Below are 26,109 nucleotides of genomic sequence, written 5' to 3'. Positions count from 1 at the left end.
TTGTCTTTCAAAATTCCAGATGGAATAAATTAAATAGGTACATGAGGACATTCAGTGCTCAGGAGCTCTTACCTGTATCCTATAATAATAAAAAAAAATCTTCTCTAAGGAGCCTAATTCAATCACTCTAAGATGCAGGTACATTAGAGACTTGAGTGTTAGTGTGTCCTAGATTTAGTGCCTAAAAAGGACAGTTTTAATATACACTGAAGAAAAGTTGTCTAAGAGTGATTTACATGAATTCTCAGAGAAACCTGGTGTCTCACACATCCTATGCTTTATAAATATTTTGTTATTTACTTACATAGACTGCTAAACCCTTTGATGACAAACACCTCTGAATTCATCTCCTCTGTTTTCCCTGTTCAATTTTTCCAGTTTCTACCTTTTTTCTTTTGGTCTGAATTCCCTATTTCTCCAGTTCTCCTGTTCCACTTCTTTCTTGTCTATTTCCTTGTTCTCCATAAAGTTTTGTCCAGATGCTCTCTTATTTTTTTCATTTTAATCCGCTGACTTTATTCCTCTGCATTGGCAGGAATGGAAGCAGAGTTAGTCACAAGGAAAAGTAGCTATAGTTTGAAAATCAGGTATGATATTTAACTCATACAGGGGATGTGGTGCCTGGTGTGTGCACTTTTCCCCAATTTTGGCTCTATTCCTAGACTTGTGCAAAAACTAAACCAAGAACAAGCCAAAGAATCTCCAAAACCCAGCAGAAAACCCCAAACACCAAAAATCTCCCCAGTACTGAAAGAGTGATGCTACTCAGAGGTTTTTCCATAATATTTAGGCTCTCCTAAAGTGAGGGTAGATTTTGTGGTAGCATTAAAGCTGTTTATTTTTCAAGCCAGTTCCTTTCCTTTGGTGGGTGGGGATATTTTTATTTTTCTAATACAGTGTTTTCAGTGATAGACAGGTGGCTTTTTGTTTTGGTTTGTAGTTTTTTTGGGTTTTTTTTCTTTTTTTTAAAGAGGTTCAGACAGTAATATGAAATCTGCATCTGAATGAATTTTAAGTACATCCTTAAATGGATTGAGATAAAGTAAGAGACTATCATGAACCACTGACCACTATGCTGTGAGAGCAGTGGGAAGCTTTATTTCTCATAGTCTTCTATCCCACCAATCCCTAGCTTTCAGCTTACTGTTTTGATCAGATCAGATTTCTCTAATGCTCTTTCTCTGTCATTTTATTAAGGGGTTACTTTAGGTAGATGTTTCCATCTCTGTAATCATCATGTCTCCGTGGACATTTAGGCTCTTCAGCAATTGCTTTGAGTGCAAGAAGCAGTGGAACACAGGTCACCTGGCAAATCTCCAAGGGGACATTAGTGAGCCCAGAGGGTGAATTTTCAGGATATAAGCCTGGCACATGATCTCTGGAATGGTATGTTCTGCACTGAACTGCAAAAACAGGGCAACAGCTGTGGAGTGGCATCATCACCCTAGGAATATACAGAAACTAAAATATTTTGCTGCTGAAGAGAGGTCAGTCCTTCTACAGTTGAAACTCTCCCTTCTTAGGGCTCTTGATCAAAAAGACCTTTCCCCATTTACTTCTTTTAATCTTTTTCCTCCCACTGGATATCAGAGAGAGCTTCACCTACTTCCTCTGACTTTGTTGGGGCTCTTTTTCTATTCTCTCCTGGTCCTGTAATCAGAATTTTGAAGTGGGAGCAGGTGGCATTCATTATCTTCCTGCTTGCTTCTTTAAAATGCTTGAACTTAGGCCAGGTGACTGCCTTACAAATGAGCACTTCACTGCAGCTGTTTCTGCTTCAGGGGGCTAGGGTGAGGAGGAAAGGAAAATGGCATCAGAAAGAGATCCTGGACAAAAGGAAAAAAAAAAAATTCTTCAGTAGTTTACAGGAAAAGTAAAAGCAAAAACAATGGGATGAAGAGGTATGAAAAGAATATTTTTTTAGCAAATCACTAGGTTATGTTTCAGTTACTCTCTCCTGACCTTTTTCAATTTTGAGAGTTCTGAAGATACAAGATGTTCTTGTATAAAAAGGTAAAGCAAGAAACACACAGCTTTTCTATTGAAACGGAGATGATAAATTTTATGGTCTAAATATGACCATTTTCTGTCTACAGTAATGGAAACTTGTGGCTTGTCTTATCCATGACTTTAATTTCTGCACAGGGGTCTGTCAGGATTTGTTTCTCCATGGTATACACCAGATCAAATTTTCTCAGTCTGGTTGAACTAGTTCTGTTTTGAGTTATGTAACTGAGGGTCAGAGGAGTTGAGGGGAGTCTCTTTTTTTACTTTACTTTTCTTTTTTTCCCCCTTTATGTTTTTGTTTTTATTGTTTGTTTTTCTGCTTGTGATAGGAAACAACTTCTGGTTCAAAAATTACCAATAGAAATTTTGAATTAATTTCAATAGAAAAAATTAGGAAAAAAAAAATAGAAAAAAAATTAGAAAAAAAATAGAAAAAATTAGAAAAAAATTCAATAGAAATTTTGATTTTTACAATATAAACTTCTCCACTGAAGCCTTGAAACCTTTCCATTTTGGCTCTCCACGGTCTTGTGTAAACTAATCTATGAGCAGTGCTGTTTGAGCTGATGAGCTAGGCTAGCTGATCAGAATGGCTAGGCAGAGTTCACCATGTTCTACTTGATTCTGACTTCTTTGAAAATGTGTGTGGTTGTATTGTTCAGGGAGAGGAGTGAGAAATGCTGATTATTTTTCTGTGGGTTTGCTCCCTTTCAGGCAAGACCCAAGGTGCAGATATGAGACTAAATTCCATCTCCCTTGGTATTGTTTAACAATATGGAGAGGACAAATGAAGGCAGAGAATCAGTATTCCATTTCGAACCTTTCCTTTACTATTTCATACCTTCTCACTCCTGTATTTAAAACTCCTTTAAGTAGGAAAGGTAATAGGAGTTGTGATTTGAAAATCAGTTTTAGTGTTGTTTTAGGGATTTTCCAAAGCTATTTTCCACTTACCACAGTTATTAATCTCCTAGGCTATAATATTTCCCACAATCACACTTGGCAGTATTGCCACATAAATTCACTCAGTGAAACATCCTGACACGTAGCACTGAGAAGCTGCTGCTTCAAGCTGGCATTGTGACACTGTTATTCTAGTGATAGAGCCACTGAAATGTGTACAGCAACATAATCTTTCAACAAAGTGAAAATCTGGAAAGTTAAATTGCTGTTCGAGTAGAGAGAGTTTTTGAATTTATTTTTATGTTAATGAAGTTGGTGCTTATCAGAACCGAGTTGCAATAGGTGGCCATATCCTCATAAGTTGTCTTGGGGTCTGTGCTATCTGCTTTATGTACAATACTGAGAAAATTGGTAAGAAATCTGACAGTGCCATACTAAAGCTTACTAATTCTCTTCTGCCTGTGTCTCAGGCAGAAGACGCCTGTCTACTCATCTGTAGTGAGTGGAGAGAGATGCTGCATATCCTCCACACAGGCAGCGTGTAAATTCGACCCTGGTGCTAAGGTGTGATGTTGTTTGAAACTCTTGTGACTGCTGTAGTGTTTGGGTTTTAAAAGGAAAAAAAAAACAACTACAAACCACAAAAACAAACTAACAAAAACTCAGATATTGAGAGTCCTACCTCTACAGATCATGTCATGATAATAATTTCAAACTATCTTGGTAGGTTAATTTGACAATACCCTTCTGGATTATACAATTGAAAAGTTGATAAGTTTACACAATTGAAAAGTTGGATGAAATTGACTATCTGAGATAATATTAATGATGACAGAGATTTTCTCAGGAGGGGTAGGACAATGTTGTGACATTCCTCAAGGAGCAATTGTAAATATTCATGTTCTTGCCCAGTGGAGTCTTGACTGATTAAAAGCATATTCCCATATATATAATATTGTTTCACCAAGCAAGAAATGATTATGTGAAGATGATGTGCTGTTCTGAGCATTGCAGGTGTGCTTAGAACTTTAAGTCAAATTAAAAGAAAAACAAAAAGGAAAAAAGAAAAAATTGAGGGGGAGGTAGGACCTTGGATACAGTTCTTTCCTCTCCTTGTCCTAATGGCTTTTCTTAGCAAATCTTTTTACACTCTGGTCTGTGTAGTTTATATTTAACACATCCTTGCCAAGATTTTTAAGACAGTCATAATAGACAGCTTTTTGGTTACTGCAGTGCTCTCTTAGCTAAATTTGCTGTATGAGCTTGTCCATCCTATGCCTCGTGTAAAATTTGGAATAAGGGTTGTGTGCTTGCAGAATAAGGTTGTAGGGGTGTGGTGGTTTGACCCCAGTCAGCAGCTGAGCACTTAACAGCCACTTGTTTGCTTCACCCCCTGTTCCCCCCAGGACAGGGAAGGGAATAGGAAAAATGAAAGCTAGAAGACTCTTGAGTCAAATAGAGACTCTTTTAATACATGGAGGTAAGAAGAACAGCAAAACAAGCGCTGCAAAGGCAGTAACTGGTACCCAGCCACACTTCAAGCAGGAGACACCTTCCCAGACAAACACCCCCCAGCCTCATTCTCTTCCTTTGCCCAGGAACTATGGCTGAGCGAGTTATGTGGCATGGGCTGTCCCTTTTACTGCTTTGGGTCACCTGTCCTGGTTATGTCCCCTCCCAGTCCCTTGCCCATCTGCCCCCCACTGGTTTGGGGAAGGCAGAGTGAAGAGAAGAATAGAAGGTGTTGATTTTGTGTAAGCAGCCTTTGGTAATGCCTGGTTTGCTCTGCTTGCTATTTATCTGTAAATTGGAAACACAGCATCATGTGGGCTGCTATGAGCAATGATAAATCCATCCCCAGCTAAAGGAGGATGGCCAAAAATATTTTTTTAGTAGTTATGTACACATAGTGTGTGTTTTAGTACACAAGCTAGTCTATGGGATCACAGACTTTATCCACCCATAAGTAAACCCAGACATTACTACCTAAGTTTCTTCTCCCTTCTCCAACCTGTCCCCAGACACATTTAATATTAAATTTTATTAGTATTAATTAGTATTTTGGAGTAATGGAACACGTGGAAGGGAGAAAACTCTAATGTTTAAGCATCTATGCAGAGAGGAGCAAAATAAATTGGAATAACTTAGCCGTTAGTATGTAAATCACTCCCCTCTCAGAAGAAATTAGACAGTGAATGTACATAACTGGAGAATAACTGCTAGGTAAAAGGGAATTTTTTTCTTTACTCTCTTGACATTATTACAATATGATGTAGTGAGCATTTTTCCATTTATTATAAGTCAGGATACTTTTTAAAATTAACCCCTAAAATTAATAAAAAAGTGAGTAAATCTGTCTTTAATTGCAAAATTTACATTGTGCAAATAATGTGCTTGATTTACCAGTAGTTGAGATGATGCATTTAAATGTCCTCTGATTTAGAACACTGTCTTGAAGTCACAAATAGCATGGTTGTTTTCCTTTATATTACATGCACCTTAATCACAGGGTATTTGATTAAACTTTATTTCTCCAGAGTGCCTGATAACAAATTCTGATTTCCTAATGGATAGCTCTGAGATGAAAAGCCAACGATTGTACTGTGCTAACATAATTTATACTGGAAATAGTGCAGCAGCTAATACAAGGTCCCAGACTGCACCTGAGCTATAATTCAGTTTTGGTCATTCTGTCTTTTCCTGTAAGAACATGTAAATTGTGACTTGACAGTGTTAGGGTGAGAGCTGAACTCTGTGTTCTTACAGGTGTTTCCCAACTTAAATTTTTCAATGATTCTATGAGGGGTTTTTAGCCTGTTGTAACAGTGAGCTGGTAATCTCAGAAGCATTTTCACTTTTAGAAATATTGAGTGAAGGACTGGTAGCTGGGGAGAGGAGGAAGGCCCCCGGGTGGCCTCAGCAGCTCTGTCCTGCTTGTCCTGCCACACGCCACTCCCAATTTTATGGCCACAGCCCCTGATCTTTCCCACCCGAGCACTGTTTGGGACTGGAATGAAGGAGCCAGTGTGCTGTGGGCAGGGACAGGAGCCCAGTGCTGTGGGAGAGAGCAGCAGTGACTGAGGGATGTGAGGTTATAGGTTGTTGGCATGTGGTGAAGGAAAACAAATATGGACTATGTGATTGTGGTGGACATGGATGAGAACAGAATGCAAACCCATTAAAAACTGACGTTCATTAGTCCCAGGGCCTAATTAACATCATCTTTCATTATGAGAATGAAAGAGTTGATGCTGATGCATAGCTTTAGAAATACATGAGTAAATATAAGACTAAAAATAAGAAACTAATTCTTCCCTTTATTTGTTCTTTAGGCCAGACCTATTTGATTGGAACGCTGTTGCTTCTCAGCAGTCACCTGTCCAACGATTAGACCATGCATTCACCATAGCCAGGCAGCACCTGGGAATAGAGAAACTCCTTGATCCTGAAGGTTAGTGGAAATTATGTTCTTCGGTGTTTATTTTCTTCAAGTGGAAAAACAGTTTTGCCATGCATTTGATGATACATTAACTTGATTTTTTTTTTTTTTGGCACAAGAATTTAACATTTTGTGAGAAAAATTATAAACTGAAGCAAAATCCTTTACTTTTAGTGCTACCTTTGTGCTTTCTTGAAATAGCATAAAGCTGCCTATGTGTATGTGCTCTAAAGCAATTTTCTTTAGCTTTGGGACCAGAGCTTTAGTGTGCATGCACTGAATTGCATCTCAGAAAGCTGTTGACTTCTGTTTTGAAGATTTAGAGCATCTGCAGCTTTTATATCTTCTGTAAAGGTCTTGAGCTCAAATTGCCTTTTAATGTATATCCAAAACATGTATTCAAACTCTAGATACTCATATTTTTAAAGATGACTTATATTTCTCTGTATATTGCAATTTTATTAGGATGACATGTCTCATATAACTGTCATTTAATCTTAGCTGTAATAGGATTACCTATTTTACCTTGACTAGCTTTTACACATCCTTAAGCAGCCATGCTTGAAGGGTTCCTTGTTTCTCACACCTTCACTTGAATTTCGTGCATTTCTATAAATTCTGACATAGTTTTTGCTTTGCTGACAGACTAGTAATTTTCCCTCAGAGGATATTCCTAAAACATTCTTTACTCCAAGGCCATTGGAACAGCTATTGTGTTATTTATATATATATATATAAATAAACATATATATATAGCTCACCTGTGTCCACGAAGTCAGGTGATTGTCACATTTTTCACATACAATGATATCTTTACTGTATTTTAATGAAATTTCCTATTGAGCCACTCATAAATGAACTTTTCTTTATGTTTGTGCTGTTCTCAGTGACTCACTCATGGTGGGTTTTTCACGGGAAGAGATAGTATTTAACAAAATGCAAAAATTAGTTTCAAGATAGAATTCAGTCTCTTAATGTTTAAATGAAGTTGGACATGTCTCAATTGCTGACTAATAACCTTGTACTCCATGTATTTCTCTAGGAAAAATGTTGAAAATATATGTAGTTGAATGGCCCAGCATTTCTTGCCTAGTGCATGCTTTAATTTCTAAACTCAGTTTTGGCGAATCACTGGAGGAAGAAGAGGTTTTGTACTTGCTAAAGCAGGGGATTGAGCTTGTAAACTCTGAATGAGATTGGAATTGAAAACTGAGCTGTGCAACTGAATCAATGCAGTCACAGTGTTTTCTATAATTGGTTAAACTTTCTTCTTAAAATAGATTAGTGAATAAGTTATTTTCTCTATGCAAGAGTCACTTCTGATTAGACGTTTTATTCTGGTTTTGGCAAAGATCCTTGCAGTTGTTTAGCCAACAACTGAAAAACTCTTAAACATTGGTGGTTTTCCAAATGTCTGCTGTAATTATTTGCTATTCAGTGTTGTAATTTACAGTGCTAGACACCTATTTCTTTTTTCCCCCTGTAAACATTTCCAAAGGAAAAGTATATTTTGTACCCATTTGAAAGCATGAATGTGAGGAACTATAACTCGTTTGTTTGTGATAGTAAGTTTATTTCTAGATTGAAGCCCAGAATTTCTGGTATGCATGCAAAGGAGAAATCTTTTTTGAAAGTTTTAGAATATTCTTTCTGTGATTTCACACTGTGTGTTTATCAAGTTTCCTAATTAGGTACTCAGGTATCTCCTAGCACCATGTTGAGTATCAACATTCTCTTCTCTGGCTGCAGAGTGCTCGTGTATTGCAGTAAAAGGGAGTATGCAGTGGTGACACATTGTTTTCATGCAATTTAATACCTGTCAAAACAACGCATGTGTGATTTGTGAACACTTTGAAATTTAGTTTTGTTCATTAAATGTCTGCTGTCTCAATTTTGAAAATATTAAGTAGAAAGGAAGCCACTACTCAGTAAAAGCCTGCTTTTCTTCAACCAATGTAGTAGTCAGAAAAGGTTTGGGGTTATTTGTTCTGAAATTACTGATGATACACGTTGAAACCGATGCCTGAGGAGTCTATCTCAGCAATTAGGCTTTGACAAGTAAATATTTACATTCAGCCAAACAGGTTTTCTAGGTTACATATGAAGTTTGCTTGTTTCTGACGTTGCTGATGTTTAAAGTCTGTCCCACGAGAAACAGTCAGTTTATTACTAAGGCTGTTGATATTTGAAGTCTATCCCATGAGCAGCTTTTAAAAAAAATTCAGAATTTGATCTCCATTTCAGCCATCCAAGTGGTGGAGATAATTTACGTCTAGGTATTTCTTGTAAAAGCTATGTAAGCTTGTGTAAGGTCAAGCTTTTGCATCCTGACTGTTTTTTGGATTCATGCAGGGATGATCATTCCTGCCCTTATACTGGCTGCTGGGAATGCTTTTTTTTTTTTATCAGAGTTTAGAAAGTCCTGCAAAGAAGCAGGTAATTGAGTTCAGTGATATCTCTGAGTCCCTTCCAACTCAAAATATTGGTGGTCTTTTTGATTGAATCCCGTCAGTGAGTGAAAAATAAGTCGGTTTAAATGTCTATCCAGTGTTCATTACTGTCTCACTTTCACACTGAAGAGTATGAAAGATGATAAGAGGAAAATACAATATCAGGTAGAGGAAATTGGTAGATGCTAGAAGGTTTTATTTAGAAGAAAGTTATTAAAGACCTTATATATTATAAGGCAAGATTCAAAAGAAAAAATGTGTTTGCAAATCCAAGATTTTTAGGCCAAAGTATCCCAATGTAATTCCTAATGACCTCCTGTCATAAGACATTTATGATTATGCAGGTAAGATATTTTAAGTCTCAATAATGCTCTCTGTGATCCTTTCAGAAAATAAATATTTTGCTTTGCTTGCTCCAAACTAGTATTTGTTGCCAAATTGTTTATATATTGATTTCTGGTCAGATTTGAATGGAAAAGCTAGTATATGGCAAACTTACACCACAGTTGTATGTATTTTGTTAATGCTATTTTCTTTTCTTTTTTTTTAATTAAAAATAAAACCACTAGTTTTGATACAACTAAGGAAAATTTCTGATTTGTCACTCCTTTCTGATAACTGTGCTTTTCTGGATGCAAATTTGACTTCACCACTTCAGAAAAGATTTTGGCTGATTGTTTTCAGTGTAAGTAGTCCAGTAGTCTTTTTTCTCTTGAATTTAGATTATTTTAGGTATAAATAACATAATTTCTGAATACTTTTCTAAATTTATATGCCCCTATGTTTCACACTCATTATTTTAAGCTATTGTTTTGTCTCAGCATCAATTGATGGTGAAGATATTTGCCATCTTTGCTGACTTAAAAGAATTTTGGCAAAGGACTTAAAATATCTTAGAGCAAATTAATAGATATTTATAACTTCAATTTGTATGTATTAAAGCTTAAATGATTGATCAAGCTGTTAAGATTAGTCTGCATCTTTTAAGAACTTCTAACAACCTGGGCTTACATTTTTAAATAGCTAAGTGGTTCTTTGTAAACTTTTTATCTGTACTGAATTTATAGAGAAACACGCTTCCAGTCTTTGCAAACAAACTTCAGAAAATATAGTAAAGGCTATTATGTTGCTTGCTGTATGATCACTTTTTCTGGAACCCCTTTAGAAATTTTAACCAAGTGAGTAATAGGACAAGCCAAGAGCTGCATGTGTTGAGGTTAGCACCACGTGACAGTTACATGTTGCTGGTTGCATGAGGGCATTTATGTTTTACTTTGGCATGGAATACTCATGCCACATTGGAGCAGAAGGATCTTTTGAGGAAAATTAGGGAGTGATCTCTCAGAAACTGCATCTGGGAACAGATCTGAGCTGTCCTCTTTGCCCTTACAACAACTGAGTGCGAGTGTGGTAGCAGCAGAAGTGTTGGTGTGCTTCCTTCCAGCAATGAACATCTGATCCTGGGTTTAATGAACTTCACCCTGCTGTCACTTTGAGCTTTCCCTGCTGTCCCTGGGCCTTGTGCTTGTTTGTGCTAGCCTGATAATAAATAGGCTATGAGTTATATAATTTCTGCTATCCTTTTTAGGTAATTATCCAGTTTCTTTGTGTAGCCTGATTAAAAAACTCATTTAATCCATCCCAGTCATATTTTCCATATTTTTTTCCTTAATTTGCACTGATGACATGAATTTTTTGCACCATTATTAAGTGATAATGAGACTCAGACAGTTTTTCATTTGATAAATTTTTGTTTGATCTTAGCTTCCTATACTTCTCCATCTCAACAGTAATGGATTCGACCATACTGGAGCACAAAGAAGAAGGGGGAAAAACCTCTCAGCACTGTAGTTTGTGATGTTGTCAACTGTGTCTTTGCTCAGTAGTTATACACAGTTGTAATTCTGGTTTTCAGTTAATTTTAATACCATTGCTGATATGTCTTATTCCAAGAGATTATAAGAAGTTTGTTGTTTTTGGTTTTTTTTGGTTTTTTTTCCTATTGCGCCCTAAAATTTAGCAATGTTTTGCCCAGTACAGTGTCAAGGTGGGGGGGATATTTATGTGGTTTTTTTTAAATGCAGGAGACATACAAGTCATAAGAGCTACATTTGGTATCATGCTTTTTGAGAATAGTTTAAAAACAAAGCTCTCTCAAGCCTAGAAATCATTATTTCAGTCGCACAAAAATCATGCAATGGTTATAAAATAAAATTTAAAAGCATTATTTTCTTCAGACTCCTTTTGGTTCTCAAAGCTAGGAATGATTTTGGTTAAACATGGGGAAAGTCTACAGGATTCACAATTAAAAGTGCAGCATTACCTCACAACCCTTTCAGTATTGCTTTACTGTTTGTCAGCACAAATTTCAGCCCTGGTTCTGGACGCACCATCCAGTCACATCAGGAGCTTTGCCTTTAGTTTGTAGCACAGAAATGAACCGCAGGATGAGTCTATGGAAATACCTTCAAAACTAACAGTGGAAAGGGTGAACTTTTATGTGAATGAACTTGTAATACATACATTTTCCAAACGCTTGCTAGTTTGATCTATATTATTGTTTTGATATTTTGCTCTGCACTTTCTTTTGACAAATATTTACCCTCAAGATTAAACTGCATTTCTTCTTTACCCACTGTTAAGGTGAAAGTTCTGCTTTTTCTTTAAGCAAATAGAAATAGTCAACACAAGTAGTAAATTCACTAGACAGCATCTAACCCCACTTTATCTTCCATATTTGTGAGTACATTTATTACTGTTTGTTTGACCTGTGAGCAATTGAGTTAACAAGAGATGACTCAACAATCAGTAACTTTTACACCTTTCCCTGGAAATAAATGGCTTGAAGGGTACTGCATTAAGAGACTCAAGGACAAAATAGGCCCTTCCTCTTATTGGTGGAAAAATCTAAAATAGATGTGATTTACTTTAGAGCAGGGCACATATGCTACAAAAGAAATTGTAAGGCTTTCTATTGCCAAGGATGTGCAGCTTGTAATATAATTTGAAGTACTGAACTTGGAATTCTGAAGAGTTCTGTAGTAACCTTGCATTGCAGCTGCTATTGTATTAGTTCAGCAACGTTGGCAAAGTATAAAGACATAAAAATGAGAGCTGTGTTAAAATGTATGCAGAATCTAACAGTGGTGATGCATATAAAATGTTTCATGAATAAAAGTAGGGGTAGTATTAGTATAATGAACAGAGAATAGGTATCCTTGTATTTCCAGATGATTGTCATGTTCCTCTTGGATTTTTAGTGATAGTGTAATTCAGACATACCACCGCATGTTTCTGTAAAGCAGTGTCTGAGCTTGAAAAAATGTTATTTAAATTGATAAGCCTCACTGACCATGGCTGTTGCTCTTCACGTGGTGCTGAGAGAATTTTGGCAGAGGTGCTGGAATTTCTTCTGTAATTTCTTAGCTAGAACTCCTGTCCAGCTTCTTCCAAGGTGAGAAGAAGCAGAGTGGGTGTTGCAGATACTGTAAAGAACGCAGGGGTCTTTGTGCTGTGACCCTATTTTTTGACAATTTTTGCTTCTCAAAAGCTTTGGATTTAACACGCCACCACCTTGCACCTCCAAGTGTACAGACACATCAAAAAAACCAATATTCTAAATACTTCTTTTCTTTACATCTGAATACTGCTTCTGTAAGTGGTGCCATGGTCTTGCTAAAGCAAATAATTTCAATTTCTCCCTTGCTGCATGGACTTTCAGTTACCTGGGAATTTACAATTCACTTACTTTTTTTTTTTTTTTTTTTTTTGATGAGGTGGCTCTTTTTTGCTTCTTTTTTTTTTTATTTTTATTGTGGAGGTTTATTTAGTTTGTTGTTATAAAGAAGTTATTAAAATAAAATGATTTTCCTGTGTTAATATTCTATAATTACAGTGCCTCAGGACACTGGCACATTGTAGTTGTTGGCCTGCTCTGACAATCACATAGAATTCTTTGCCACTACATCACAATGTGTGTAGTTTTCTGTCTGTCACTAATAATACTGTGGTTTAGCTTTTTTTTTTTTTTTTTCCTAGATAAATCTCTTCTGTAATAATGCTCAAATGTTAAGGTTCAAATACAAATCAAGGTTCAATCTAGTGGTTTTTCTTTGCCAAATTTCTCGTTGTGTGTTTTATGCTGCCTGTCCACAGTCTAAGCTTTAGGCTAGAATTAAGCATGCTTTTTTTAACTTTGTAATTTGATGAATGAAGCCCTTTGGAACTGGGCTCAAATTAATCACTGATGGAAGAGACCTGAGAAGAGATCATCATTTTGTCTGATGCATCAACACACAGAATGAAATGAGTTTTTCCTGTCTTAAAATCACAAAGGAAGAGGAAAGATTACTCAGGTAAAAGTTCAGAATATAGTCTGATGACTTTCTGCTGGTGCATAGCAATGCATGTATCTTTATTGGATATTTTGTCTCACGATAATTTAAAAGGTATGTAAAAGCATTCCTAGGCAACAAAATTTCTGTATTAGATTTTAAATCAACTTTAGTTGAAGTGAGATTTATCTGTTAGAAGTTTTAGTCTAGTTATTGTAAGTAAGGGCTTCTTCAAACTAAGAGTAGGCCCAGATCAAATTAGAATGCTTTGATCTTAAATTAGCAGTTACTACAAAAATGTTCCCTAATCAATACCTTCAGCACTGTATAAGTGTACAAATATATCTATAATTTTTTTTTAAATGAGGTTTTTTGAAAATGGAGATGGTTCATGTGTAGAGTTGTGGAGTATGGGAGACTGACACTAGGGGGTTAATTTTCTAAAAAATCTAGAGGAGAACTTTGGCTCAAATTAATACACCATCTCCCATATTTTATAACTTGGTATTCTTCAATTTTACTTTTTTGTTGTTTTTGTTAAGGTAAAGAATTTGCTGTACTTAGAAATCCCATAGCTCATATTCCACTGTGAAGATACTCTTATTTGTCTGTTAGTGATTTGAAGATCTGCTAAAGAGGTTGCTAATTTAAGGGAAGAAATCCTACAAGTGCCTTAAGACTTCTGTAGTTTTATTTAGGTCACAAATAGAAAGATGATTAAGATATTTACCTGCTGGAATTTACCTGCTGTGTTAAGAGGGGACATTTGATTAAAATCTTGGGTTTGAAATAGAATAGGCGATAGTAAGCGTCAATGATTTGCACTTGCTTTGCTGCTCCCACCGCCCCCCTCTAATGTGAAATGTTACTCATTGTGCCCCAAGTGGAAATGCTGGACTTTCTCCTTCTGGCTCTTGTTATCTGAAGGTCATTTGAAACACGTTTATTCACCAGGTGGTGGAATAAACAACTTTGAGTTGAAGCCCGTAGAAAATAAATGAAAGGAAGAAATGCCTATGACAATTTGGGATTTTGAATCAATACAATTGAAATTTAATTTCTAGATCAGAATTTGCTCTCTGAGCCAGCTGCTTAGGATCTATAGTCACAGAAGATCCAAATTTTTGGGTTTCCAAGGTTAATTTTTTGATTCTGACTCTGAGCAAGTCTAAACTAGTTTGGTTGCATATATCCAACTTCGTGAGATAAATTCTGACCTTTAGCATGACTGTTCTTGAGATAAAAATTTTTATAAAGACTCTAAGAGAGATAATTTTCTCTGTAATGATTTTCTTCTTCAGTTGACATTCTTCCATAACAAGGCAACATATCTAAAGCCTAAATTAATTTCCTTATCTCGGCGTGTCTGTGTTAATCCTGCAGACAAGACATTCTGGGCACTGTAATGGCTTTCCTGTACAGAAATCTGATTAGAAAAAATTAAGAGAAGAATTTTCTCTTTTCTGTGTAGTGAGTATTATTTTCTACTGGTTTCAAAGAGAACACAAAGTAATGCTTGAAGTGATTGACTCTGAAAATAGAAAAAAAGAATCACCTACCCTCAGGCAGTTCTTGCATTCTTAATATATTAAAATGAAAGTGTATGGAGAGCAGGACTACAGAAACTTGAAACAGATACTTGCTTACTTTTTCTCAGTTCTTTTTAAAGTATGTTTAGCCTTGACATTCACTGTTAAAAGAGAGAGAAACTGTATTATCACAATCTTCATAGGGGATGGTGGGGTTATTCAGTTTTTGGCCTTTCTGGGAATTATCTGCTTTGCAAGTAAGGAAAAAACTGTTTCTAGATGACTGTAAAACTCTAGTCTATTGTTGTGGGTGATTTTCAGTGGCTTCATTGAAACACTATAGCTTGAATAACCTTGATTCAGCTGTAGATGTTGAAGTTGAAACATGATTTCTGTAAAGTTTGAATGACAAATGGCAGTCACTGATGGGGCACTTACAAAAAAGTAAGTTAAAACTAAAGGAGCGAGGCCCTAGGGAATGACACTTTGTCTGTTCTCCTTTAATTTTGTTTTTTCCCCATTTCTATCTATTAGTTTTTAAACTGGTGCCTTAATGAGCAGTGGGTTTCATGGCAGTTACTTCTGGAAGCTTGGTGTACAGAAACAGGGGAAAATGAAGGTCACAAGAGAATCTGGGGATAAATATTAGAACATGTATTTCATTTTTGATAGATATAGGAAGTAACTATAATTTTTTTTTTTTTAATAATTGCAAGATAATTTCTACCGCAATTTCCACCTGGAATCCAGCCAAGAGAGTGACATGTTTTGTTAGAGTGATTATGGAATTACTTTCAAAGAGGCTTCATGCCATTTTCCTTATTGTTTACTTGAATTTGTCAGGAGACTTTTATTATGTATAGCAGGCTGTAGATTATCTTTTGCCAGCTCTGATTCCTCCGCTCATCATAAAATTTATTGATACGTTATTTAGTGCAAGAGTATCAATACAGGGGAAAAAATGCTTTGAATTATTGAGGTTTGTAGCAGTGAAGTGTATTATATCTCATGTGAATAATATTTCTGAGATGTGTTCCATAGGGATTGCTCTGCCAAACAGCTTAAGAAGCTCTGTAAAAAAATCAGCCTGAAATGAGGGGAATCTATGAGAGCCCTAACTAAAGCAATCCTCTGAATGTGAGTGGAGGGAGGGCTTCAAGAGCCAGTTCAAGTGGCTCTTTAGTAACCCACGGTATGTTTTAAAAGGCATACGGTGATAAGCAGGGAGAAAATAGTGTGAATCACTTGTACTGCTTGAAACTAAATGACTTTGGAGCAAAAGGACTGATGCTCTCGAAACTGCCTGTTAATCACCAAGCAGCAAGGGAATAAAGCCTGTGTGCACTGGTGGTGGGCAAGGATAATTGCTCTCTGCTATGTTTTCTGGCCATTTTCCCCCTTCATGAAAATAGTACTTGTTTGCACTCTGGAAATGTGCTGGACTGTGCTGCGCTGTGGCTACATAGCTTTCCTTAAATAAATAGGAAACTTTCAGGAATTTTCAAAGAATTTATGAATATTTAATATTTCTACTCTAATATTTTGACATGATTAAGACTTCAGTGTTGCAACCAAAGATGTCTCTTTTCACAAAATCGCTTAAATATAATGGTGGATTTAATAAAAATAGTTGTATCAATGCCCAAAGTGGAATATCATCAATCATGTGGAATTTGTGTACCTTATGGCCATAGGAAATGGTTCTTGGAATTCTTTTATGCAAAGCCCGTGTGCCGCTCTGAACACGATGAAAAATCACTTTGGCTCTTTTGTACTTGCTGAATGCCTTCTACAAGAATCACTGTCAAATGGTGCCTAAAAAATAATCAAATTTCTCCATTACTTACCGTTATAATACTTACACAATTCAAATGAGAGAAATTGAAATCCCTCATTGTAATAATGTTGTTTTGCTGGGACAGCCTCCCTGACTTTCGCACGACCATGACTGCAGAGCTGCAAATAATGATGAGGGAAGCTCACAGCATTAGAATATTAGTAATTAGTACTCAGCCATAAATAGTTTTTACATAGAAAATATCCAGGATAGCTCAGCAGAATTCCATCATGCTTTTCCCAGCTTACATGTGCTGCCTCTAGCACTACTTTTTGACTGTAGCTTATTCTATTATTATTTTTCATTGTATACATAAATGCATGTTATACCTTTTCTGTGCTTAATTTTCTGTGGTTTTGGTTATTTTTTTCTATAAATTATAGATCTGCACTTGTCTTGAAACAGTTTCTGGGAATTTAATGTTAGAAACTGAGAAATATAAGGAACATTTCTGGTGTATCTTTGTGTGTTCTGAAGTGCTTTCACATTAGTATTCAGAATTACTACATAAAAAGTTAAAAATAAGCGTTTGGCATATTTGACCTCTGAAATTCAGATTGATCTCATCTCCTTTGACCTTCAGTGTTATGTGAACTGTATATTTGTGTAGGTGAAGCCTTTTTGAACAATGGCTTTAGTTCAATGAGCTGAGACAAGTATTCCTTCTGCATTGGGAATTCACAATTTACCTTTAACTTTAGGAAACAACAGTCTTTCAAATAGTGCAAGGAACACTGGAAGTGCTTGCCTGAGTTACATTTTATTTCTCTCTCCCTTGCATATGATGTGACCAAATGCAAAGAGGAACTGTTCTATTTTTAAAATTGATAGCCATGAAATTCCTCTTTCTGAACTGGAGCAGTCTTGGATGCTGAGTGGGTTACATGTGTGAAAAATATTTTCATCAAAAGTTAATTAGCAGGTGTGAATGTTTGGAGTATTTTATTCTTTGGCAGTGATCTTTCCTATTTAAAATTGATTGGTAAAATTAATTTTCTTTCAAAAGTAATGCTGTGAGGCTGCAACTTTGATAAAATTGTGGATGGCTAATAAAAAGTTCTACTACTTACCATAAAATAATATCCTGGAATGAAAACCTCATGGAATTGCCTTCAGAAACATTTTGCTAGCAGAAAATCTTTTCTGAGCTGAATCTCTCCATGGAATTCATGCAACAGTAGGGTGTTGTTTTCCAAGGAGAAATACTTTGGAACTACAAATACTTAGTATTAATGACATTTCCTTCCTCTTCCAGAGCTTCAGTGAAACAGCTTTTAACCGAACTGTTCACTGCAGGCAAACAATTCAGCCAAGGATTCATATAGGTTAAGGATTTACTGCAGCACAACGGTGACCTGCAAGCTAACTTACAAATCTGAAGCAGTGCATGAGAATCCAGGAGAGCAGCATTCCTGGTCTGTTTGGCACAGCATATGCACACAGGCAAAAAGAGCCTATAGGACGTGCCTGTGAAAAGATCTCCAATTCAGTGAAATATCGTCTTCGGATTCCTTTGCATCCGTTCAGGGGGTGTTGGGGGTCATCAGCCCTGTATCCCTCATTGCTTGGTGATCCTCCTTCAGCAGCTACAGTAGTAGCTGTGAGAGGTGACGCACTCAGAGGAGGATGCTGGTCACAATGATTCAAAAATTCAGGATGTTTGGGAATGACTGGAAAAATGTAAAATGTCACAGCTATCTTCAGAAAGGAGAAGGAAGATGATCCAGGAATTCACCTCTGCCTCTATCTGTCATCGAGAAGATTGTGGAACCAGATGCATGGAGAATCAAAAAGTGATTGGGAGCACTATGCCTGGACAGTCTCTTCTGATCAGATGGATAGTGCTGGGGATAAGAGGAAGTCAATGGATATTTCTTACCTTGATGCTAGCAAGACCTTTCATAGGGTCCCTAAAGCCAAAGCAGTGAGATGTGGGTAGAAAACTGGCTAGATTCCTGGTTTAGAAAGGTAATGATCAGTGATGCAAAATCCAGCAGGTGGCTGGTGTGGCTGTGATCCTCGGGGGTGGAGGTGGGGCCTGATAATGTTTTAGTGTCTTAGGGTCATTTCCTGGGTGATGGGAGGAACTGCACTGCATCAAGCCTGCAGCTGGTGCCTGTCTGAACTGAGTCAGCAGGTCTCACTTGCAGCTGTGCAGTCCAACAATGTACTCACCTGTGGGACTGAGAATGTTGCCTGCAGTTTAAGGGAAGTTATTGTTCACTTCTGCTCAGAGTTGGAGTGCCATTCTAGCATACTGTGCCCTGTTTTCTGTAGCTGGTCATGGTCAGAGACCATTTCAATGTGGGAAGCTGTACTGAATACAAATTCAATAAGTCATTGAGATTCTCAGTAATTGCCTTGTTGTCTCTACACGTTCCTGCTCTGCTGATCCTCTGCTGATCCTTTCTTTCTGCAAATCCTCTAGGGGGGAATCTGTCTCTTGAGATATTTGAGGGAAGATTTATTAGTAGTTTCATGTGTTTTGCTGCTTGTTCCTCCTGGGCCGGTCTTTCTGGTTTGTTGTTTTGTTTTGTTTTTGGTTTTTTTTTTAATGCTAAGTCTGCCAGAATTTATTATCCTTTCTGTTTCCTCCATTTGGACATGATATGAGCTTCTTGAATTATACTTTGGATAACTGCTCTTCAGCCCTCTTGACTTTCTTTTATTTAAGTCTTCGTTGCTCTCTTTCATCTGCGCTTTCCAAGGTGATGCTGCTGGCTCCCTTGTGATTAAACCCTGATCTGCTTTTGGATTGTTTCTGTTGAATCTCAGTCCAGCAGGTGATAAATAGACACTGTGCTGCCTGTGTGACAAATTATGAGCTGGAAGGAAACTTTAAACTTCCTTTGTTTCTTTAGCAGTTCTTTGTAGTCCAGGCTACTGAGTCTTCTACAGTAATTTCTCTCCTTCTCTGAACTTTTTCTCTTGCCTCTCTTCTGCTTGCTAGCCTAATGAGATTCAGTAATTAGTGTTTTATCCCCTCTCAAATATTTTTAATCTGTCCCTTTGGTGGGGGGGGGGAGGCAGGCAGGGCTGAACCACTTTTAAAGAAGTCTAATAGTAATTAGTTACCTTAAATGCAGAAATTTAGTTTGTTTCTAAAAAATAATGATTAAGTTTATAAGATACATGAAGAGACTGATTTTTGCTGCCTGTCTTTTCTCTTCACCTGTCTTACCTTTAACTGTAGAGTTAGGTTTTTTTCTTTATCCCTGAGCCACTGAAAATATAAGGTAATCCTTCTAAATTGATGTGATAGAACTAAACAGAATATCATCAGGATTAGGAAGAGCCCAAGCTCCAATTAATATGTTGGAAAATCTTCACCTTATGCTGAGAGGTAAGGAATTAAACCCATGGCAATGGCTTTATGCTTCATTAGTGCGAGATTTCATGCTGCCATGTGCTGATTAAGAATTAGTCAGGGGGAAATCCTCTGTTTGTCATCCATTACAAGGCTGGAAGGCTCAATGTCTCTCCCAGTGCTAATTCTAACATCAGTGAAAAGCTGAATCCAGCTCCAAGTAGCAGGACACAGCATTTCAAATGGCACTAACCTCGTTCTTCCCTAGTGTACACCCTGCAGAGAACACAGCCACCAATTTTTGTGGAGGTTTTCAGGGTAGTTGGGATTTGGTGAAGGGAAGGAGAGATCTTGACTCCATTTCAGAAGGCTGGTTTATTATATTATGATATATATTACATTAAAAAAGGCCACACTGTAACTATACTACAAAGAACAGGGAGAAAGATTCATCAGAAGGCGAGAAAGGAATAGAAAGGAATGAATAACAAAGTTCTGTGACTCCAGAGAGTCCCAGAGCTGCTGCCTCCTGGATTGGCCACCAAGCAGAAACATCCCACATGGAGCAATGGAGGAAGCACCTGCTGCATCCCACAGCAGCAGATCACAAATTGTTCACACTTGGAGCTGAGGCCCTTCAGCTTCTCAGGAGAAGAAAATCCTAGCAAAGGGATTGTCACAAAATATCATATCTACAATCAATCAATGTTTATCGAGGTGCAGTAGATCAGATTAAGTGGTGCAAGCAGATTGGAAGGCCTTGTTCATGGCATGACAGTCTGATGTCGAGTGTTTTATACCAGCTTCGCAGGTAGAATTGCTCTGATTCCAAGGATCATTGTTTCAAATCCAGCCTTCTCTTGAGGTTTATTGAGAAAAAAAACCCCTGATTTTTACCAGCCTCACTGAAGTTAACAGGTGTTTTTTTGATATGGGAAGAATTGAGAGAGAACATGATTTTTTTTTTTCTATTGAGAAGAAATTTGAGGATTCCAGGCCTTGGGAAAGATCCAGGACTAGGCCTGACTTCTAAATTATGCCTGAAAACTTAGGGAAAGATGCTTTCAAACATCCAAAGTACAAAAAATATGGAAAACAGTAGTATTTTCATTAAAACATGCAATTTAACAGAGGGTTTAAGTATATTACTTTATAATCTTATTCCTTCTATGTAATGATATTGTAATTATTTTTTCTTGGGTTTTTTTTTAGGAATCTACTTTTCCTAAATCGAATGGTTAGTTGTGCTCTTATTGGATGCTTAATCTACAAAACACAATAAAACATTACTTAAACCTTGCAAAAATTCCTGTGAGGACTGTACCCAAGCATTATTATTCTTCCACAGATGGTAAATGCAGCCAATATTTCTCCAGTAGTGCTAGAGAACTTTTGTATTCAGGAGTCTGTCCAGTTCTGTCAATTTGTTTTCTCAGCTAAAGCCTATCATTACTGAGATAGCTGTGAAGTGGAAAAAAAAAAAGGATTATAATAGGCAGTTATGTCTACATACTTCCAACTTTGTACCACATTTACCTAATATGTTGCTCAGAATTCAAGGTGATTTATTTCAAACTTCAGAGGAGTTTAGTTTTTGTCATGGATGAGCTACTGGCAATCCAATTGCTAGTTTTCTGAACATGGGCTGTTGTTTAGCTGTGCAGGATCAAACTGCTTGGTGGTACATGATTTAATAAAACAGTAGAGTGGTGATTGATCCAGTCAGCCATGCTTTGAATTAAAATTGTAGTTTAAAATTGCTTAGAAATCAGAATCAGAGGATGGACCACGTTTAGCATTGGAAATGGAGAACACTATTTAATATGCGTTCTTGAAATGTCTAAATTATTTGAAAATTAAAATGTGAAATATTTACATGACAGTTGCTAAGAAATCTATGATCAAGATGTTTACTCTTTAGTGTATTGCTTTAAATGAGGCTGTTCTGAATATTTCCTAAATGCGGACAAAAATTCAATTTGAAGATTGATTTACTTTGATTCTGAATCCATTTGCATCTTATAGTAATGTGAAACTAATAGAGGTGCATCTTACTTTATGTGTTAATGATAAATATACCAAACCAGCAGTACATGAGCATATAGTTCTTGTCTGGGAGTCCTAAGTTTTTATAGGACCCGGTCCTTTAATCTACTGCATGGCTTCCTGTGAGTGTTAAATATAGATAACAGTCATTAGTACCTGTGTTAAGTATCTTATAACTAGAGCTTTGTACATTGTGTAAAGGTGCTCAGCATCACTGGAAACCAAGGTGTTGTTCTATTTTAATTCCTACACTTTGGGTCCTTTAGCTTGGAGAGGTGTGCAATCGGAGCTGCTCCAGGGGGGCTGCTGTTCACGGGTTGTGTCACATCTCCTCTCGTGCTGTCCCTGTCCTGGCAGTCAGCACGAGGAGAAGGGTGGCCTCTGGCTCTGTTGCCTCTGCTTGGAGAGACAACTGTAGTCTCTCATCAGATCTTGTGTTTCATTATCCTTGCTGCTGCAGTGTGGGGCGTAAGAAAACAAAGCACTCTGCCAACTGCATCCTGCTCTTCGTGAGCTGATGCTCACTCAGTATTATGGAAGGTGTCCCTTTTTGGAAGAGACTCCAGGTTGCTCTGAAGTGTCAGGGGTAAGTGGGAAATCGATGGGTACAGGCTGCTCCCTGAAGGAACTCATCTCTCTCGGTTGTACGGGCTGTGAGCATGGCATGGAAGAGCTTCCATCCTGTTAAATACAGACTGACACCAGTGGCGAGGTTACTATAGTTAATTTGCTACTAGATATATCAAAGTTCATGTACATTTGCTTGTGCCGTGCTTTTATATTACAAGTATTCCGCTGGGAAATGTTGGATAAAATTGGTATTGGATAGTTTGCTGTGATAAATTAAAACAAGGAGCTGCAGAATTACTCTGCCATGAGCTATAGTGACTTGTGTGATTTTTAAATCTTTCCTTCTCAGTGTTTTCATCACCTTTCTCCAGTACAATTTTACTGTATAATCAGCTATCACTCCCCTGACAAGTATTAGTCTGTTAGAAACTTATCATAGGCTGACAAGTGCCAGAATTCACCCTCACATTTTTGTTACTGAAACAGCCAGACACTTGGCTTCAGTGGCCAACACATTACTCTGACCTAAAGCCTGGCATGAAAATTATTTTCATTGTTCAGTTTAAAATCAACATGTAGTTGTAAATATGACTCTTGATGATGTTTCCTTGCATTGTTTTTTTGTTTAACATTAATAACAGAAGAATCAAATTCTGTGCTTCTCAATCCTAATGCTAAGGGAATGTACTCTGGTTTGTTTCATGGTAGAAAACACCCTGGACAAAGTAAATTAAGTTAATTTAAAAGAAAGCTTAACCAGTTGTGTAAGCATGATTAATCATACTAGTGTATGTTAATATTTTTGGAACATGCCGACCATTAACTGTATGAAGCTTACTTCACATAACCTATTGTGTATGTAAGACTTACATTTAAATCATACTTAAAGAAGGCTTTCCCAGAAGACCTTGCCAAAACATACAGAGTTGGTTTCCAAATTCATTACCTGTTATTTGTACCATCTGGAAGATGCTTCCATAGTTTCCTTTCTAAGCCCTTCAGAGATAGTAAAGCAAAGATGATAGTGTGGTTTCATTATGACTGAAGCAAAGGAAAAAACTAAGACTTTTCTGCTATTTGTTAAAACTTAAGGTTTTTTAGGGTTGCTGTCAAACATTGTTTTATGTATTTTAGATCTCTCTACTTATGTCCTAAACTGTGTTATTTAAAAGAAGCCAAAGCATTTTAGGACTTAACTGTATTTTGATTTGTGCCCTTGTAACATATGCAATGACATGGTACTTCATAGTTATGTTATTGCTTTTTTTTTAGGGATTATTGCAGCTAAGAAAAGTCTACATTCAAAATAGAAGAAAGAAATAAATTATTAATTTTGTATTAGCATTTTACACAGCTCCATGATGTGAGACTTGGCTCCTTGGACTAAAATTAGAATATAAAACTAAAAGAGAGATGAATTTCCTTAGGGTCATGGAGCAGTGTGTGCCTGGAGAGCCATAACACAGACCTCTATAATGGCTTTTTGAGCAGAGCCTAATAAAGGAAGAAATTGCAGCAAGGCTCTTGTGCCAAGAACCTCCATTTTGCTGAATATCAACAGGCATTTTATGTATTGAACTACAATAGCAGAAATGCTCAAGTAGGAGTTTGCTTTTTTTACCAACAAAGGCTTTTAGTCTGTGTGGAACCTGTTCCATGTGTTGCATAGTGGCTTTGAACATCAGTGGGTTTTCATGTCTGAGGGTTGTTTATAAGGGCAAGATACAACTTGTCCCTAAAAAAGCTGCCACCAACCTCTTTAGGGCTATATTGGCTTTATTTTTTTATCAAGAGACTTTCTTGTTGGTTGCCAGAAAATGAAGAAAAATTAAGTTACCTGTTTCAAAAGAGCAGTTAATGTACTGCAGAGTTTTCCCTTTTCCACAAGGCTCTTTGCCCTTCTGGTTTAGTTAGCTTGTTTTAATTTTCTGTATTGTTAAATTGAAAGAGAGCATTGCTTCAACAATCAGTAGTACTCTTATAGGATGCCTTATACATCTGTAGAAGGGTATAAGCTCAGAGCAATGCTGATTTTTGTTGGCTGTTTAGCTCAGCAAATTAGCTTTAGGGCCTAAATCCATAGGAGCATATACCCATTATCACAAGCTGGGTTTGAAGAAACCAGAACTTAGTATGGTGATTTATTGAGGATAACCACTTTTCATAGAGCTTGGGAAAGCTGCAGTGCTGAAATCCCTTTAGAACACTTCTTCCACATTCCTGCTCATTATAAATAATTATGAAACAGGTCCATCAGGTGCCATTTTAAAATATCAGCATCTGCCATCAAAAGTGTTTACAGTACTTTAACACTTCACTATGTTTAAATAATTGAATGTGCAACAGAAAGAATTGCATTCACAGTCACTCACACAGAATTGCAATGGAAATAGTGCACAATGAAATTGGGGAAAAAATGGTGATGTGCTGAAGGAAGAAATAAAATCTTTGTCTGATACCCAAAAAATGAGATTATGCTTCTTTCTGGCAATTTCAGTCTGTTACAGCATTTCCATGCTATATTTGGAGACAAGATGAACAAATAAAGCTTCATTTGCATACCAGTAACTTTTATGAAATGCTTATTTTAGAGAAAATACACTTTTTTGAAAAGAAATTTGTTTGCTTTGATCAGTAGCTTAATGATGGTTGGTCTTAATTTCGTAAATTGGAATTAGACAAGTGGAACCACAAGTGGAATTTTCTAGTTGTAATCTGATTTGATGTTATCCTTATTTCAGTCAGGAGCTGGGCAGTGCTGGTGCAGCCATGGAGAAAGGTTCACAGCATTTAAGCCAGTCAGCTCTGAAACAATCTCTTTCCTTCCTCCTGCACTGCTCCTCTCTATTACTCTACAGTGAAATGGTTCAGAGAGTTTAACTGGTTTATAAATATTTATTCTGGTTTTTGTTTGGGTTTTATTTTGCATTGGTTTTATTATGGCTTAACTTTCGAATCTCCTCTTTATGAACTGGGATAAACGTGCTAGTGCATTCTCAAAGCCAAGAGTTAGGATAGTGCAACATTTGAAAGGTAGGAATTGCAGAAATTGTCCTGGCTTCCTTCCTTAAGGTAAATACAACACTGTTCTGAAACTGCATGCTAAGTTAAAAATTCTCAGCCTGTCCATTTACTTCCTAAAAAAAAAAAAAAAAAAAAAAAAGTCCAGAATGTTTCTTAGAATGAAAACTGTAGATTAGGAGAATATTTTCTTGACTTTTCTTTTCCTGTTGCAAGAGGTGCTTACTAATATCTACTTTGAAGTCAATGCATGACTTGTTTACTCTTAATTCCTTGGATCATGAGGACAAACTGTCCACATCAGTGTGCTTTATCAGTCTTCATTTTTCCTCTTAAATGTATTTCAGCAAATGCTTGTTAGAATATAATCAGTACTGTTAGCCACTATTTCACTATACAGTGCACAGAATAATATAAATGTTTTGGCATTTTCATTAATTTAAATGCTTTATGCGTGTTGGCAATATGCTGAAATTCTCATGTTTTATAGCACTGCAGTTATTTTGTAGATTCACAGATTGTGTGGCCTGAACTGAAATGTTATATTAATATGGTCTGACTCTGTGGATACTGTGGATAAAATTTTTTTTTTTAGTAACTTACTGGTGAACCCATCTTTGACTGGACCTATTGCTTGGGTTTAAGGAGGCACACACCTGTCACTTG

The 26,109-nt window shown here is 36.8% G+C and overlaps 1 protein-coding gene across 9 annotated transcripts in view; it reads left to right on the top strand.

Moving 5' to 3' along the window:
- Nucleotides 1-26,109, top strand: part of DMD (dystrophin) — a 1,161,005-nt gene that overhangs the window by 387,274 nt on the left and 747,622 nt on the right. For all 9 annotated transcript variants that reach the window (XM_038157590.1, XM_038157575.1, XM_038157541.1 and 6 more), the window contains exon 7: nt 6,243-6,361. In XM_038157590.1, coding sequence (XP_038013518.1) covers nt 6,243-6,361 — 119 coding nt within the window. The remainder of the gene's footprint in view (nt 1-6,242; nt 6,362-26,109) is intronic.

The sequence above is a fragment of the Motacilla alba genome, chromosome 1 (genome assembly GCF_015832195.1).
Source record: "Motacilla alba alba isolate MOTALB_02 chromosome 1, Motacilla_alba_V1.0_pri, whole genome shotgun sequence".
Lineage (NCBI taxonomy): Eukaryota > Metazoa > Chordata > Aves > Passeriformes > Motacillidae > Motacilla > Motacilla alba.
This window is presented reverse-complemented; position numbering and strand designations above follow the sequence as displayed.